The sequence below is a fragment of the Solanum tuberosum genome, unplaced genomic scaffold, assembly GCF_000226075.1.
Source record: "Solanum tuberosum cultivar DM 1-3 516 R44 unplaced genomic scaffold, SolTub_3.0 scf00214, whole genome shotgun sequence".
Lineage (NCBI taxonomy): Eukaryota > Viridiplantae > Streptophyta > Magnoliopsida > Solanales > Solanaceae > Solanum > Solanum tuberosum.
Genome location: NW_006239139.1, coordinates 225,423 through 241,855, shown reverse-complemented (window position 1 = coordinate 241,855; position 16,433 = coordinate 225,423). Strand labels below are relative to the sequence as shown.

The window sequence follows — 16,433 nt, the reverse complement described above, 5'->3', positions numbered from 1 at the left end:
CCCGCGGTCTTTATAGTTTTGGCGCCCTCTTCATTAGTCATTAGTCACTTTCACCTTTTCCAATTATCTATGTATCTATAAAATTTCACATTTCGATGAGAATCTTTCCACCTTTTCATCAACATCTTTAATCTTTCTTACCAAAGTTTTCATCTTTTCTCTGATTTTGTCCTCTTTTTCTGTTTCTACCTCCATGCTTCTTCTGATTTACTCCTCTTTTTCTTCAATTGTTATGTTGTAAATTATCCTCCATTTTCTTTGTGGTTAAGCACAGAACAGATCCATCTTGTAGTAAGGTAAGTATTTCAAGTTTTCATTTTTTTTGCTTCTACTTTTTCATCCATAAAAATTACTTCTTTCTAGTTGGTATTCTCATTTCTATTCATTGTGTTTGTGTGTACTCTAAGCTTTAAAGTTTCTAGCTTTTTTCTTTGGAGGTATATTCACCTTTACTCTCTTTCTTCTCCTCTGTGTTTAACTTGTCTCATAATGATATATTTGAGGAGTTTGTTTGTGGGTTAATCTCTTTTTGGTCTATCTTATCTTCAATCATTAATTTAATGTTGTATTTTCTTGTTGCATAATCATTAATGACCTATTCTGAGCAAAAGATTGGCTCTTTTCCTGAGTAAAATCCCTGAAAGAGTAGTTGAGATCTTTTTGTTTAATAAAAATCACTTCTTTATTGGCAAACTTTTTTCTGGTTTAGCACTCATCCCGCTCTTAAGGTAAGGATAAAGAGTCTTTCTTGTGTGTTTTAGTCTTTACGGGAATGGTTTGCATATGTTGGTTGAGAATTTGTTGATTGTGACTTTTACAGGTTCTAGGTAGGCTACTATTTGTTTTTTGTTGATCGAGCTGGTTTCCCTCATTTCACTCGTCAAGCCCTCTTCACGAACTTGTACAATCATTTGTAAGCATTCGTTTAAATGCCTCCTACATACTTACCACTTCGTTGGGAGAGTACTGGAGACCAATGGTGGTATGCTTCACCAATTGATTGGGCAGCTGCAAATGGTCACTATGATTTGGTGCGTGAGCTTCTTCGCTTAGATGGAAATCACCTTATTAAGCTCACTTCACTACGTAGGATCAGACGGCTCGAGTCTGTTTGGGATGATGAAGAGCAATTTGATGATGTTGCTAGATGTCGGTTACAGGTTGCAAGGAAGCTTCACCTTGAATGTGAGACCAAGAAAGGGAAAAATTCCCTACTTACAGCTGGCTATGGTGGATGGCTATTATATACTGCGGCCTCTGCTGGAGACCTGGATTTTGTTCGAGAATTGCTCGAAAAAGACTCCCTTTTGGTCTTTGGAGAAGGGGAGTATGGTGTCACTGACATATTATATGCTGCTGCTAGGAGTAAAAACTGCGATGTGTTTAAGGTTTTGTTTGATTTTGCTATGTCTCCAAGGTTTATAGCATGTGGTGGCAGAGGTTTAGAGGAACAGATTGGGGAGATTCCATCTGCTTATAAATGGGAGATGATGAATAGAGCTATTCATGCAGCTGCTAGAGGAGGCAATCTTATGATACTGAAGGAGCTTCTTGTTGACTGCTCTGATGATATATTGGCTTACAGAGACATTCAGGGTGCAACTCTCTTACATACGGCTGCTGGCAAAGGCCAGGTCGAGGTAGGATTTGCTTGTAATTACCAGTTTAAGCTTTTGAATATTTTTGATTCTTGGTTCTTACAAATCAATACAGCATACAGGCAGTGGCAGAGCTATGTGTTAGCAAGGGGGTTCAATTGTGTAAATAGGGAAAAAATGTTTTTTTTTTTGGTTATATATAAACTATTGAATCCCCAAGGTATACGAGATGACCCTAGGTGAATCGCCTTGTATAGTATTCCTGTCTCCGTCAGTGAATACAGGGCGGTGGAACTAACAAACTGTATATGTGCTTACTACTCGTATAGCAAGATCAACTGCTAAATTAGTATTCAGTAGTCTAATTGCAACAACTCAGTAACTTTTCTATCTTAATCAGTCACTTTATACCTCAAAAAGTTATTAGTCTTCAAAAGTTTCAACCATGAGGTTTTGACATAAGCACTCATATTATTGTGAAGTGGTAAAACGAAGAATCATCTTGCTTTGCATAATTTCTTGGGAACTTCTATACTGTTATTGAGTATGCATAAATTTCTCCTGATAGGATTTCTGAGTTGCAGATTTCGTAGGTGTTGCCCGTCTCAGTTCGATATTTGTCATGTTAGATGAATAGTTGCTTTTACTAATTTATAGTTATAGGAGGGTTTAAGTCAGTACTAAACAGTGATGCATACTGTTTGCGGAGCAAGAGAAATAGGAAATCCATTATTAAAAAAGAGAAGTTTAAGCGGGATTTTCAGATATCCTATTTTCATCTAATAGTAAATGATTGATCTTTGTTGCTGTGGTCATTTATTCTTGTTATGTTTTTCATCTTTGAACGACACCTCAAAACAAGCTTTTAGATATTGTTAGAGATGTGGCTGCAAATCTGCAGTATGCTAATGTTAATGGTTACGGTTGCAGGTTGTTAAATATCTTTTAAAAAGTTCGGATATTATCGACTCCATAGACAACCAAGGCAACACTGCACTACATGTGGCTGCTTGTAGGGGCCAATTAGCTGTTGTTGAAGCTCTCATTGTTGCTTCACCTTTGTTGATCCATACAAAAAACAATGCTGGAGAAACATTTCTTCATGTTGCCATTAGTGGTTTCCAAACGCCTTATTTCCGCAGATTGGACCATCAAATCGATCTCATGAAGCAATTAGTTTGTGGAAAAAATTCCAACGTTGAAGAGATTGTTAATGCTGAAAACAATGACGGTAGAACTGCTCTTCATTTGGCTGTCATTGGAAATATTCATTCTGAACTTGTGGAGTTACTTATGACTGTCCGATATATTAATGTCAATACTCGTGATAAGGATGGAATGACACCACTTGATATCCTGAAGCAACGGCCACGTTCTGCTTCATCAGAGCTACTTACAAAGCAGTTGATATCTGCAGGGGGGATTTTCAGTCATCTCGATTATTCTGCAAGAAGAGTTGTTGCATCCCATTTAAAGATGCAGAATATAAATAGCAGTCCTGGAACTTCTTTTAGAATCTCGGACACTGAAATATTCTTATATACGGGTATTGAACATGCATCAGATGGCAGTAGAAATGCTGAGCTGAGTCATCCCTGCACGAGTCCTGATACCTATTGTTCTACAAATGGAAAGAAACCTGTTTCTGCAAATGATGCAGCACAAAAACTGAAAGGCTTCTTCCATTGGCCAAAAATTAAGAAAAGAGATAGTAAGAGACTCAAGATATTGGTGGATCAAAGTTCTGCTAGTAATTCAGATGTGGCACCAGTTACTCTACGAGAAAGGTACTCAAAGCCCTCATCACTTCCGAACCACAAAAGGACTCTCTCTGCTAGTAGTAACCTTCCAAGTCCGACAGCAAAGAAGAAATTTGCTTCAGGACTAGTAAACGGTGTCATGCAGGCCATACCACATCTTAGCCTCCCTCGTAGATCATCTCGTGCAAGTTCATTCTCGATTTCATCACTGTCTTCACGCAGTTCTATGGACAAACAAAAAGCAATTGTAATTGACACTGAGCTTGCTGGAACTTCTTGTTCTCATCAGACAGAGGGTGCACCATCAGACTCGATACACAAACCAAGCGCAGGACATAAAAGGTTGGTGAACCAATATTTGTGTTTTGGTGCTTCAGGACGACCTGTCAAGGCTCCTTCAACCAGTATGCAGCCATATGACATCTATGAGCGGTCTGTCCTATCCGCAGCTTGACAATGCTGGTTCTAAAAGGTGATAAGAAGTACATGTGGTGGCCTATATGCATGGACTTCAACAGTTTGCAGGTGAGTGAGCTCTTTTCCTGATAATTTTCATGGTCGACGTGACCGCATGAGCTACTAACATATGAAATATTTCTCTGAATTAGTCCTTTTTATTGGAGAAGAAAATGTAAATATGTTTGTAGCTGTAACAAAATGACTTTGTTTCTGTACCTACTTGAGTAGTTGGATGTAATAAGAAACTTCCTCTTCAGCTGGTTGAACAAATTTCTCTACCTTTCTCTCTTGTGTGCTAGCTTTTTCCCCAAAACAAAGTTGTATATATATGGTAGAAACTCATGTCTAGGTGAGTAACTTCAACAAATTTGAGTATTGAATAAGGTAATGTAAAAGGTCTATATTTGCCCTTGAAATATACGAAATGATTTTCCTATAATAGTTAGGGTCAATCATATCTTTACCGTTACAAAAATGACTAATTTTACCAAACGGCTGATTGTTAGAGACTAATTAATCTCTAATTACTATGTGTAAACAACAACATTTATACCCAATATGATCCTAGACCCTCAACTCAAGTAAAACATTTTCTCTCTCATTAAAACCAAAACATTTAAAACATAATGGAAGTTGATAAAAATTCTAATATTGCGGTTGGAAGAAAAGAACGAAAAAGAAGATATACTAATGATAAGTGATAGTCACGTTTAGCAATAAAAATATATTCATATTCTTAATAACAATTAACAACTTAAGTTGATTCTCAAACTGTCAAACATCAACATTAAAATAACCTTATCTTTGTTGGTATGCGTTCTGACTTGGTCTCTTCAACTTCTCAAGTGTCAAATACTTGAAATTAATTTATACTCCTTTTTTTTTTGGAATCTCATGAAAAATGGTAGTTGATATCTTTCGAGTGTATACTAAGGTAATTTATTTGTATAATAACTCATATATCATATATAAAGACAAATTTACGTGATAAGCTCGATTGAGGAGGCATTGACAGATCCTAACTTCCTTTATGAAATATCTAAATTTTCTATCGATAGAAGTTCGATCAAATTTAGAAAAATCATTGTAATTTAGTAATATACATGAAAAAATAAGACACTAGTCTTAGATTGATTTGGTCCCTCATATATGAGGCTTATGGAAAAGGTCCTTTTATTTATGTTAAAAACTTATCAATTTAGTCTTTCGCCCTAAAATTCTAATGCACAAAAAAATCTGTCAAATTAAACAGAGATATGCAACTCATGTGACATACAAAACAAAAAAAACATATGCTACCAGAAATACAAAACAATTAAACACGTCTCGCTTATAGAGTTTCAATTAAAATTGAACACGTCTATTACTTTTTCCAGAAAAAAACAAAAACAAAACATATGCTACCAGAAACAATTTAAATACTGGACACTTGACTGTACGTCTGTAACAACCACCAATTTAGTTGGAATCTCTCTTCCAACTCCGACACAAGGTGTCTCCGCCGTGAAATCGCCGGAGCTGCCGCAACACAACTACTTTCCTCCTATGGACAACTCAAGTTCATCATCTTCCGTCGACCCAAATAGCGGATTCTCTTCAAAAACCAAAACTTTCCATAGTCTCCGACCACCACTCCTACTTCCTCCAATGTCTTCTCCTCTTTCCGCTGCTTCTTATGCACTATCTCTCCAACACAACACTGAAACCACCGCCTTTATCGACTCATCCACCGGTCGCCATATCTCCTTCTCCGATTTCCGGCAACGTGTTGTTTCCTTAGCTTCTTCCATTCAGAATACACTCCGTCTTTCCAAAAACGACGTCGCTTTTATTCTTTCTCCAAACTCAACTCATATTCCGATTCTATACTTTTCTCTTCTCTCCCTCGGTGTTGTAATCTCTCCTGCTAATCCTCTCAGCACAGAATCTGAGCTTTTACGACAGATTAAGTTAACAAAACCTGTAATCGCGTTTGCTACATCGAGAAACTTCCAGAAGCTTCCGAAATTGGAACACCCAACTGTTCTAATCGATTCGCTGGAGTTCGAATTGATGATGACGAACACTGGATTGAAGCTCGAAACAGTGGAAGTGAATCAATCGGATTTGGCGGCGATTATGTATTCGTCGGGGACTACAGGGGAGGTAAAGGGGGTGAAGCTGACTCAACGGAATTTTATAGCAAGTATTGCGAATTACCATGCTCAGAGACTGGAGAGGGATTCGCCGGCGGTGATGTTGTATACGGTGCCGTTGTTTCATGTGTTTGGTTTTCATTACATTTTGAAATCGGTAGCTTTAACTGAGACTGTGGTGGTGTTGGAGAGATTTGATTTGAAGAAAATGTTGAAGACGGTAGAGGATTTCAGGGTGACACAATTAGTGGTAGCTCCGCCGGTTGTGGTGGCGATGGCTAAAGGAAGTGTTACTCATGGCTATGATTTGAGTTCATTAGAAGCCGTTGGCAGCGGCGGAGCTTCACTTAGGAAAGACGTTATGCAAGCATTTGCAGACAAGTTTCCAAAGATCATATTATTTCAAGTAAGTAAAATATGCAAACGAGTTAAAGAGATTCAAGGTCTTATATATATACGACCATATATGTATAATATAACTTTTTTCCGCAATGAACCTCCTTTTGCACTTAAATTTTTATAAAGTTGAATAAATAGGTATATGTGTCTTACGTGGCATGATATGATGTCACGTAGGATGTGAATTGTCACGTACGACACCAAGTAAGACGTGTGTGTCTATTTGTTCAACTCTATACAACTTTAATTGTCTACCTGTGCACACTCAAAGTTGGAGGATATAGATATCACATGAACCATTAGTTTTGAAATGACAATGTATAGGCATAAATGACACATAGGATTCATATAGTGTAGCACTGATGATTCATATGTGCTGGTAACTAGTGTAGCACTTGAGGGGGAAGTTGATAACTTTTTTAATAGTCGAGAAATATCTGAGAGCCAGTGATCCACAGATCAAAACTTGTGGATAATGAACTCGTTTCTTTATTCTTCTCCACTTAAATACGAGTTTTTTTATTAGCTGCGAGGTTAGAATTCCATGAAATGGGTCTAATCTACACATTACGAGCTGTGTCATTAGCACTAGACCGAAGCATTGAGTCAGACGAGTTGATATTTTTAACTGATTGATATAAACCAGTTTCTGGCTAAGCTAAGGGATATCCGAGAAACACTTGAGAGCCAGTTTCGCACGGTTCAGGAACAATGAATAATGAATCCATCCTTTTACCCTTCTTCAATTAAATTCCCAAGATTTTTGTCCGCAACAAACAGGGTCCGGACTCGTGATGTGTGTCTGTAATCCACATATTAAGATCATGAACTGCGAGGTTAACAGCTAGACCAAAGTCCTAGGGACGGACTACTTCATATTTAACTGATTTATGTAAAGCAGTTTCTGGCTAAGCTAAGGAATTATTTTTTTCTAACATTGAACTGAACTTGAGTCTTGAATTTGAGGGATATGGACTAACTGAAACGGCCGGAGCAGCATTTCGGGCTGGAACTATTGAAGAAATGCTACGTCAGGGTTCTGTAGGAAGGTTACTGGCAAATACTGAAGCAAAAATTGTAGATCCAGACACTGGTATTGGTCTGCATCCTGGTGAGCAAGGAGAGCTCTGGATCAAAGGTCCAACCATTATGCAAGGTAACTTCAATTACTTGACGGAATGATGTTTAACAGAAAGCTCGAATTCAACTTGTTTGGAATTGAGGCATAGTTCATTATCAACAATACTGTAATATTTTTTCAGGTTACATCGGTGATCCGAAGAACACTTCTGAAACTCTGATGCCAGGTGGGTGGTTGAGGACTGGTGATCTCTGTTTTATTAATCATCATGGGTACCTTTTTGTCATAGACAGGCTGAAGGAGCTAATCAAATATAAGGGATACCAGGTTCCATTGCTACCTGCATTTGTAACCTTTTAAGTTCTTACGCACCTTACATTGGAAATCCATCCCTGCTTTATTCATTCTTGATTTTCAGGTTGCTCCTGCTGAACTAGAGCACCTTCTTCAATCTCACCCTGAAATAGTAGATGCTGCTGTCATACCGTAAGATTTACATTTCCGTTTTCAGACAACTAAGCTAAGACATATCATTTGTACACTGCAAGAAATGAATCTTTATGAACAAATTGTGGCAGATATCCTGATGAAGAAGCTGGTCAATTGCCCATGGCGTTTGTTGTGAGACGTCCCCAAAGCACTCTTGACAAAGAACAAGTGATTGATTTTATTTCAAAACAGGTGCTTCCTTTGACTATTTGCTCTGAGCTATTTCTCGTTCTCCGTCATAAAAATCTACTCCCTCCGTTATAATTTAAGTGTTTTAGTTGACGAGACACAAAAACTTTTTTGAAGCTTGCGGACACATTCTTTTTGACACAAAGTAGAAAGAAAAACAAGATACTTGGATTGAAACGAAGGGACTAATAATTTGACTACCATTTTAGCTCAAAAATCTCATGTATGAAAGTGAAATGCATTGACGATAAAGGCACATTGTAGTTGAACTAAATAAGAATCGACTGGCGTGCATAATTGTGCATATATTTTGTTGCAGGTTGCTCCATATAAGAAGATAAGGCGGGTGGCATTTGTTAGCTCCATACCAAAAAGTCCATCTGGGAAGATATTGAGAAAAGAATTAAAAAGGATTCATTTACCAGGATCTAAGTTGTAATCAAGTGTTTTTTCTTGCACATTATTTCAAGGCAGGATTCCCCATTGTTTCATCTGATTTAAGGACAGCAAGATTGCAGAAGGACGTTAAATTGTAATCGTTGGTTCTATTTTCTTGCAACAAAAGGTTTTAATGAAGCAACCACGGAGATCACTGTGTTTGTGCAAGGACAGACATACAAGTTTTATAGCGCTTTGCTTGTACGCAAAGAAGAAGAAAATCAGAATGAGAAGTTATCTACTTCTCTAGTAGTTCGCGAACGCGGTCAGCATTGGAGCCACACCACACCATGAATTGGTGCTTCTAGCAACACAACTTGATCTTTAAACCTTGTACAAACGAATATGACTGCAGCCACTTGAAATGTCTTGATGTAACTTGGACCAGACCTGAATGTTCAAATAACTTCTGTGGAGTTAAGGCTAATACATTTTTCATGTGCCAATAATTTTTTTTAACTATTTAAAAGTGTACATATTAATTGAAGGCTGTTTTTACTTTCGAAAAATATATACAATAATCCAACTGATTTCTAACAATTGATTTAACATCAAGGGTGCTTATTATCACATTCCAAATGTGAACCAGTATTGTTTCTCAAACCCAAAATGTTGAAAGGGGATAAAGTGGGGCATTTTTATGATGAATTTGATTGAGTAATTTTATAAGAAAAAGATCTTTAAATTGAATTACTTTATCAATATAAAATAAAGTTCAATGATTTTGTTACATAATCTTGTATAGTTGAATGTAGGGTTAGTTCTAAATCGAATCGAAAAAAAGTTATTGATTTATCAATAGTGTGTTATTGGTTTAGCATTTTTTTTTTTGTTATCGGTTCTTAACGGTTTGATATTTTTTCTTTACGGTTAATCGATAATCTGATAATAAATTAAATAATTATATTTATATCATTTTGTATAAAAAATGCTTAACTTAGAGTTTAGTTTTCTACTTTTATTTATTATTGCTTCAAGCTATAGTTTATTCAATCATGTAAAAAGTGTTTGCTTTCCACCAAGATACAATTTATGAACTCATTTGATTTGTTACCTTATTTCTAATAAGTAATTTTTAATGATTTTTTTTTTTGTGTCAATCAATATCTTAATGATTTTATAATGATTTAGCATATCTAGGAGTCAAATGATAAATTTCAAAATCTAACCAAATCCATCAATACATATGTCATCTATTGAACATTGTCTTATAAGGTATTTGACTTGTCTTGGCTGGGAATTTCACTTTTCCCCAAATTTTGCACTTTTCCCCAGATGGTTCCGATGGCTCCATCTGCCGGAGAAGATAAACAAAGTAATCTTCTCTATCCCCATGTAAGTCTCCACAATTCCACTATATCCCAAGCAAAATTGACGCAATTTTTTTGTGTAGATTGTCCCAAGAGAGTTGCAGTCATTGGTGCTGGCGTCAGGTGTCTTTAGCTTCTGCAATTGTTTTATCATATCAGTTTAACTTTACCTAATTTTCCAATTCTCTTCGCCATCATAGCTAACAATGCAAGTTTGTTACTCATATCATCATATTGCTGTTCAAGTATTTTGCTAGTAAAGCTTCAATTTTCATTTTCCTTTTTGATCCTTTTTACTTTTTAAGTTGATGCCACTAACTTATTTAATATTCAAGTGGACTTGCTGCAGCATACAAGTTGAAAATTCATGGCTTGGATGTCACAGTATTCGAAGCAGAAGGGAGAGCTGGAGGGAAGTTACGAAGCCTGAGTCAAGATGGCCTAATATGGGATGAAGGCGCAAATACTATGGTATGTTAATTCCTAATTTGCCTTTGAATTTTGTGCATTGTTTCCAATTTGGATAAACTAGTAAACAAGTATCTTTTGACCTTATGCAGACTGAAAGTGAAGGTGATGTCACATTTTTGCTTGATTCGCTTGGACTCCGAGAAAAACAACAATTTGTAAGGATTACTGCTTTAACTATGTGTTATAACCTTTGAAAGAAGCCCTTGGTTCATTTTTGAACTATGGGATAAGCTTTAGAAGTCTTGAAAATTTTGATGACTTTAGACTTTAAGCTGAGATTCTAACTGAAAACTGCTTCTCCATGCTTTCACTCTGCAGCCACTTTCACAGAACAAGCGCTACATTGCCAGAAATGGTACTCCTACTCTGGTTAGTTTTGTCCATGGAAAGCTTATTAACTTGCATGTTTCTCTGCACTGTTCAGCTTTACTTGCATTCTCCTGCTTTTGGAGTTTTGTAATTAGTCATGTTCTAAGCTGGGTTTTTAATTCCAGATACCTTCAAATCCAATTGACCTGATCAAAAGCAATTTTCTTTCCACTGGATCAAAGGTATGTGGGTCATCCTACCTTCCTGATTTAGATATAAATTTTCATAAACTCATGTTGAGTCTTTCAACTTGCTTCTTTGGAAAGTGTCAGTGAAACATCAAAGTTCAAACAGGATTGCAATCTTATATCTCCTTATCTTCAAGTTTTGTTGTTAACCTGTTTGAAGTTTGAATGATTAGTTTATTTTTACCATAGCTTAGCGAGATTTGTGTACCAAAATTTACTTCTCTTGTTAAGCAATATAGCTTCTTTGCAGATTCCCTCAGAACTGTCTGTAAAATGCAATTTCTTGCTGTTTGAGGGTTTATAGTGATTTCGAGATAAAGACATGATAAATTGCCTGCATAAGCTTAATAATTGTAATTGGCAATTTGCCTGTATACATTTAGGTGATTGTTTCTACCAATCAACAGTTTCTTGAGGCAAATACACTTGGGGCTTTAATTTTTGGAAATATCATGAATTTTTTTAATTTTTTTTGAGAATGATATCTTGAAATACATATCATCTCGAAAAATGGTTTAACCGATTAGGTGAATTTTTGACAGGTAGACCCAAATATCAGTGAAAATATGTGGTTGGTCCAAGTGATTTAGACATTGTACTTCTGGATATAGTATCATATTCCGAAAATATTGGTTTCTGAAGTTAGGTCTTTGGAGACAACCTTGGAAATTGTTCTTTTGGAGTTCAAATATTGTCTATAGCTTTTTGGTGAGTCAAAGGAACGTCAGAACTTATCAAAAGCCAGAACAACTTGAATTCTATGTTTGTCATGACATCAGACTTGAAGTGATTATTAACAGTGGATTTATTAACAGTGGATAGTGTAGTGAAGACCTTGATAAAAATATATATACCATATTTATATTCCTTTTTCATCTTATGTCTCATTTATTTCTATCCTTTCGTGAGCAATGATGGTTAACTTTCAAGAATATTGTCTTATAAGATAGCTTAATAACTGCAGCTTCAGATGCTTTTCGAGCCACTTTTGTGGAAGAATAAAAAGCTTACAAAGGTGGCTGACGAACACGAAAGGTACAAGATATTATACCCGAGCTAGTACTTTCCATGTGCTTTCTTTTATTCCCTCCTTAAATCTAGCCTCTTCCCGTTGCTTATAACAGCAATCACCACTATAGTGTCTGCATGGACATATTGTCTGTTCCATAATCTACACATATTCTTATGGTGATTTTTATTACTAGCTGCATCATATTCGCATGCTTTTGAACTTAGTCAATCTAGTAGTCTTTCGACTGCCAAATAAATCATAAGGGCAAGTTTAATTGACATACCAATCCATATTATATGCAGTGTCAGTGGATTCTTCCAGCGTCATTTTGGAAAGGAGGTTTTTGCTTACCTTTGATTGACTTTGCCTCTATGCACCTCGAATCTTCTGATGTTCCATTACAAAAGAAAATCTCGTTGTATATAATAACTTCAATTAAATACCTAATATCCATATGTTTTCTTGTTACCTGCTAGGTTGTTGACTATCTAATTGATCCTTTTGTTGCTGGAACATGTGGTGGTGATCCTGACTCGCTTTCAGTGAGTATTCGTCTATATCGCTTGTTTGTCCGTCCTATATTTTTTTAACACAAATCTCAGAGAGGATAAGATAATGGGGTCAATATGCCATTGTATAGTTACACAATTTCTCCTACAATTAAGTAAAAAGGGTAAACTTGGGGAGGACAATGTAAACTTGGTGTGTAGCTAGTATATTTCATGAGCCATAGATTTAGGTCATGACTTGTTATCTTACGCGTCATTCTGGCTGTCACTCCAATTTCATTGTTTTCTTTCCTTCTGACACAGATGCACCTTTCGTTTCCAGAGTTGTGGAATTTAGAGAAAAGGTATGTACGTCCAAATTTCCGCCATCACATGGGTTGGCAATCATTCTCCTTGCTTCCTTGTCCCACAGTTGCAGAGGTGCTACTGTAAAACACTTCTTGTTGACAAAGGATGCAATTTGTCGAGCAAACTCCTTACAAAAAAAATAAAATCATCCAAATAGCCCTCTTATGGAATTTGATGTCAATACTTGCTAGGTTTGGCTCAGTCATAGTTGGGGCAATTCGATCCAAGTTATCACCTATAAAGGAAAAGAAACAAGGACCACCCAAAACTTCAGTAAATAAGAAGCGCCAGCGGGGGTCCTTTTCATTTTTGGGCGGAATGCAAGTAAGTATACTTTTGTTCTCCTTTTCTTCATGCATTGAAGGTAAAGGGCAGAAAATTTAAATTATTACGACCACATCTTTTATGCATCATATATCATTCAGGGTCAGCCATATATTTGATTCCATGGATTACTTGTCTAATATTTCAGCATGAACTTCATGCACTAGACCTGACTTGTAAATCTTGTCCCTGTCTGGGTGATTTCTTACATTTAAGTTTCTAACATATGAGGTAGGTGTAAGGGATGATATACCAAACTCGACTACTTTGACTCATTCTCTCTCTTTTCTCATGAAAAATATGATTCTTAATGATAGATTATATCTCTTTAAGTGAGAGATAGATAAATGTGTAGTCGACTATTGGCATCAGTTACGTCTTATAGAAACTCGAACCTGTGATTTCTGTTAGTTATCTTTCATCCTAGTGTTATCTCATCCAAATGTTTTGCAGACACTTACTGACGCAATATGCAATGATCTCAAAGAAGATGAACTTAGGCTAAACTCTAGAGTTCTGGAATTATCTTGTAGCTGTAGTGGGGACTCTGCGACAGATAGCTGGTCAATTTTTTCTGCCTCACCACACAAGCGGCAAGCAGAAGAAGAATCATTTGATGCTGTAATTATGACGGTGAGATACTGGAATGATTGATTCCTTGTATTTGCTTTGATTCAACTAGTTTCATTCAGTCTCAGTCTCATGACGTGTGATTGTTCAATTCTTGTAATGACGGACTCTTGAATACCTGAGTCCTGTGCAGATGTTAAATGTTGCCGTTATTGACTATGCTTATGTAAATTAGGCCCCTCTCTGTGACGTTAAGGGTATGAAGATTGCTAAGAGAGGAAATCCATTTCTGCTCAACTTTATTCCTGAGGTTTGTGCTTCTATGGCCATTTGGTGTTTTGTATAGTATAGGCATTCTTGCTTTGTAGAATAACCTCATGCCAGCAAACGAAAATGTCTTTCCACATGATATTGCACTCATTTCCTCAGTCAATGCTTTAATTCAAGTGAACTTTTAAAGTAAGTCGGTCTCAGTTCCAAGAGGAGAAAGTTGCACAAACACTATATCTACCTGGAACCCTATTTTCCGTCAGTGTATCTTGTGAAGAGTTATTATATGAAGGGTCAAGTCTGAAGCTATATGTTATGTACTGTGTATATGTGTATGAACTGTTATGTTCATTGGCACTGTTGCAGTCTAGCTGAGCATACGATGTGCAGGTTGATTATGTACCACTATCTGTTGTTATAACCACATTTAAGAAGGAGAGTGTAAAGCATCCTCTTGAGGGTTTTGGAGTGCTTGTACCTTCCGAGGAGCAAAAACATGGTCTGAAGACATTAGGTAATGCTTAGGTATTATGTTAAGAAGTGTAGGTAGCTAGAAACTGTTGTGCCCTTATTACTTCTGCACTGCAAGCAGGCACCCTCTTCTCTTCTATGATGTTTCCAGATCGTGCACCCAACAATGTCTATCTCTATACTACATTTGTTGGTGGAAGCCGAAATAGAGAACTCGCGAAAGCCTCGAGGTTTCTATAATTTCAATTTGATTGCAGTCTCTTTTACTTTGTCCCTATTATACTTAACGATGATGTTGCTGTCGACTTTTCCAGTCAAATAAAAATGTTAAATTCTTGTTTACATAGGACTGAGCTGAAAGAGATAGTAACTTCTGACCTTAAGCAGTTGTTGGGTGCTGAGGGAGAGCCAACATATGTGAAGTACGTGAATTCTTAGTATATAGCTGATCTAATTCAAGCATCTGCAGGTTTTGCTTTAAAAATTTGAGATTTTGAAAAGCTGGTTATTTCTTTACTTGTAGTCATGTATGCTGGAGTAAAGCATTTCCGTTGTATGGGCATAACTATGATTCAGTCCTCGATGCAATTGACAAAATGGAGAAAAATCTTCCTGGATTATTCTATGCAGGTAATATTTCAATTTTCTTTCCTTGAAATATCTTCTTTTCTTCCCCTAGATGCAGCTTCTTTTCAACGAGTAAGGTTCGCAATATACTCTACTATAGGCCATGTATCATGTAATCTTTGGCTTAGTAAATATTGTATTCTTATGTTTGAGATCACCTCTGTGTGATTCAAAGCCAAATATACTCGTTGAATTCTTTAGCCTAGCATATGCCTACTTAGCATTGATGTGCTTGGCATGAAAGCTGAAGCTGAGTTGAGTTTCCACCGACTTAAATCCCAGCTAATAAATTATTGCTTCTCTACTTTGACATGAGTTCTGCCATGGTAGGTAACCACAAGGGAGGATTGTCAGTTGGCAAAGCACTATCTTCTGGATGTAATGCAGCAGATCTTGTTATATCATATCTTGAAGCCGTTTCAACGGACACCAAAAACCATAGCTGAAATCTATTCTCTCATGCAGGTAATACTACATCTCTCTCGTTCTCTCTCTGTTGTTAGTTTTTCTACATTTTAAGTATCTCATCTTGTTACAGCTGAAACAACATTCCCTTTCCTCCACCTCATTTTCTATTTTTTCAATTCGAGTACAAGTTCCCTGTTGCCAAATTTGCGACTGCTTTACATACGGAATTTTGCTCATTACCTTATGCTGATTGCTAATTCCATCTCAAATCCTAGCACTCATTTCCTGCAGCTTGCCGTTCTTTGTTCCACAAAATCGTTTAACTTCATGACGAGGAGCAACTTTAACGTGCAGCCAATGACGCAGCTCAAGCACGAAACTGTCTTTCAAAGAGGAGTTGCATTACTGGAAAATGAAGTGTTCACATGTTTAATTTACACACCTGTTATGGTAGCTGTTAGTGTTACTAATAGATGTTGGTGATTTTTTAGCAGATTTTCTTTCGTTGCTTTTACATCATACTCAAGGTAATTAACCAGTCACTTTCCCTTTAAATGTGTGTCCAATAAGAGCAATAGTTTCTTTCTTCTTCTTTTTTTTTTTGGTCAAAAAGAGCAAACAAAAGTTGGTGCTTACTGTTAACTTGCCACAGCACAACAAAGTAGGAAAAGCTACCTATGAGCATAAGAAAAGGGCACATTTCAAGTTCATAAATTAATAGATTTTTGATAGTGATGGATGTAAAGTTATGTAGTTCAAGTACAGTTCACGAAATAATTTTACTAGTGGATGGTACCTACTTATGATACTCTATTTGGCTTTAATAATGTTAGATAATTATGATATATTTAACATAATAAATTTTAAAAATATTTGAAGTTGTCATTATTTTTTATAAAAAAGAAACAAAAAACATACTCTATAGTTTAGTGTTTTGCCTTGGGTAGTGCAATTATAATCACTTTATTTGTAGTGGAGCATAATAGGTGGTACAATTTGAAGTGATTT

The 16,433-nt window shown here is 36.4% G+C and overlaps 3 protein-coding genes across 5 annotated transcripts; all 3 read left to right on the top strand.

The window, feature by feature from the left end:
* On the top strand, nucleotides 1-4,108 carry LOC102588386 (ankyrin-1-like). 3 transcript variants are annotated; one of them, XM_015312646.1, is made up of 3 exons: nucleotides 1-296; nucleotides 828-1,640; nucleotides 2,529-4,108. In XM_015312646.1, exons 2-3 carry the CDS (start codon nucleotides 930-932, stop codon nucleotides 3,810-3,812), a joined length of 1,995 nt encoding a protein of 664 aa, XP_015168132.1. In that variant the 5' UTR covers nucleotides 1-296; nucleotides 828-929; the 3' UTR covers nucleotides 3,813-4,108. The 3 variants fall into 3 exon arrangements, with proteins under 3 accessions (XP_015168132.1, XP_006356028.1, XP_015168131.1); XM_006355966.2 differs by having other exon boundaries at nucleotides 821-1,640; XM_015312645.1 differs by lacking the exon at nucleotides 1-296 and adding an exon at nucleotides 485-728 and having other exon boundaries at nucleotides 821-1,640.
* A 1,091-nt stretch (nucleotides 4,109-5,199) lies between these two features.
* On the top strand, nucleotides 5,200-9,006 carry LOC102588059 (4-coumarate--CoA ligase-like 9). Its single transcript, XM_006355965.2, has 6 exons — nucleotides 5,200-6,358; nucleotides 7,318-7,507; nucleotides 7,614-7,759; nucleotides 7,851-7,918; nucleotides 8,011-8,113; nucleotides 8,430-9,006. Exons 1-6 carry the CDS (start codon nucleotides 5,363-5,365, stop codon nucleotides 8,547-8,549), a joined length of 1,623 nt encoding a protein of 540 aa, XP_006356027.1. The 5' UTR covers nucleotides 5,200-5,362; the 3' UTR covers nucleotides 8,550-9,006.
* Nucleotides 9,007-9,754: 748 nt separating this feature from the next.
* Nucleotides 9,755-16,013, top strand: LOC102587739 (protoporphyrinogen oxidase, mitochondrial). The gene is made up of 19 exons (XM_006355964.2): nucleotides 9,755-9,863; nucleotides 9,942-9,981; nucleotides 10,194-10,329; nucleotides 10,419-10,484; nucleotides 10,648-10,698; nucleotides 10,824-10,880; nucleotides 11,851-11,921; nucleotides 12,201-12,237; nucleotides 12,375-12,440; nucleotides 12,711-12,751; nucleotides 12,947-13,079; nucleotides 13,533-13,712; nucleotides 13,885-13,959; nucleotides 14,310-14,433; nucleotides 14,512-14,620; nucleotides 14,738-14,812; nucleotides 14,914-15,020; nucleotides 15,348-15,482; nucleotides 15,717-16,013. Exons 1-18 carry the CDS (start codon nucleotides 9,824-9,826, stop codon nucleotides 15,461-15,463), a joined length of 1,524 nt encoding a protein of 507 aa, XP_006356026.1. The 5' UTR covers nucleotides 9,755-9,823; the 3' UTR covers nucleotides 15,464-15,482; nucleotides 15,717-16,013.
* The last annotated feature ends 420 nt before the right edge of the window (nucleotides 16,014-16,433 follow it).

Coding starts and splice junctions, on each gene's coding strand:
- LOC102587739 (XM_006355964.2), top strand. CDS start 9,824: ATGGTTCCGATGGCTCCATCTGCCGGAGAAGATAAACAAA. Junction 10,330..10,418: donor ATGAAGGCGCAAATACTATG/GTATGTTAATTC, acceptor GACCTTATGCAG/ACTGAAAGTGAAGGTGATGT. Junction 12,238..12,374: donor AGCGTCATTTTGGAAAGGAG/GTTTTTGCTTAC, acceptor GTTACCTGCTAG/GTTGTTGACTATCTAATTGA.
- LOC102588059 (XM_006355965.2), top strand. CDS start 5,363: ATGGACAACTCAAGTTCATCATCTTCCGTCGACCCAAATAGCGGATTC. Junction 7,919..8,010: donor GTAGATGCTGCTGTCATACC/GTAAGATTTACA, acceptor AAATTGTGGCAG/ATATCCTGATGAAGAAGCTG. Junction 8,114..8,429: donor TTGATTTTATTTCAAAACAG/GTGCTTCCTTTG, acceptor ATTTTGTTGCAG/GTTGCTCCATATAAGAAGAT.
- LOC102588386 (XM_015312646.1), top strand. CDS start 930: ATGCCTCCTACATACTTACCACTTCGTTGGGAGAGTACTGGAGACCAA. Junction 1,641..2,528: donor CTGGCAAAGGCCAGGTCGAG/GTAGGATTTGCT, acceptor TTACGGTTGCAG/GTTGTTAAATATCTTTTAAA.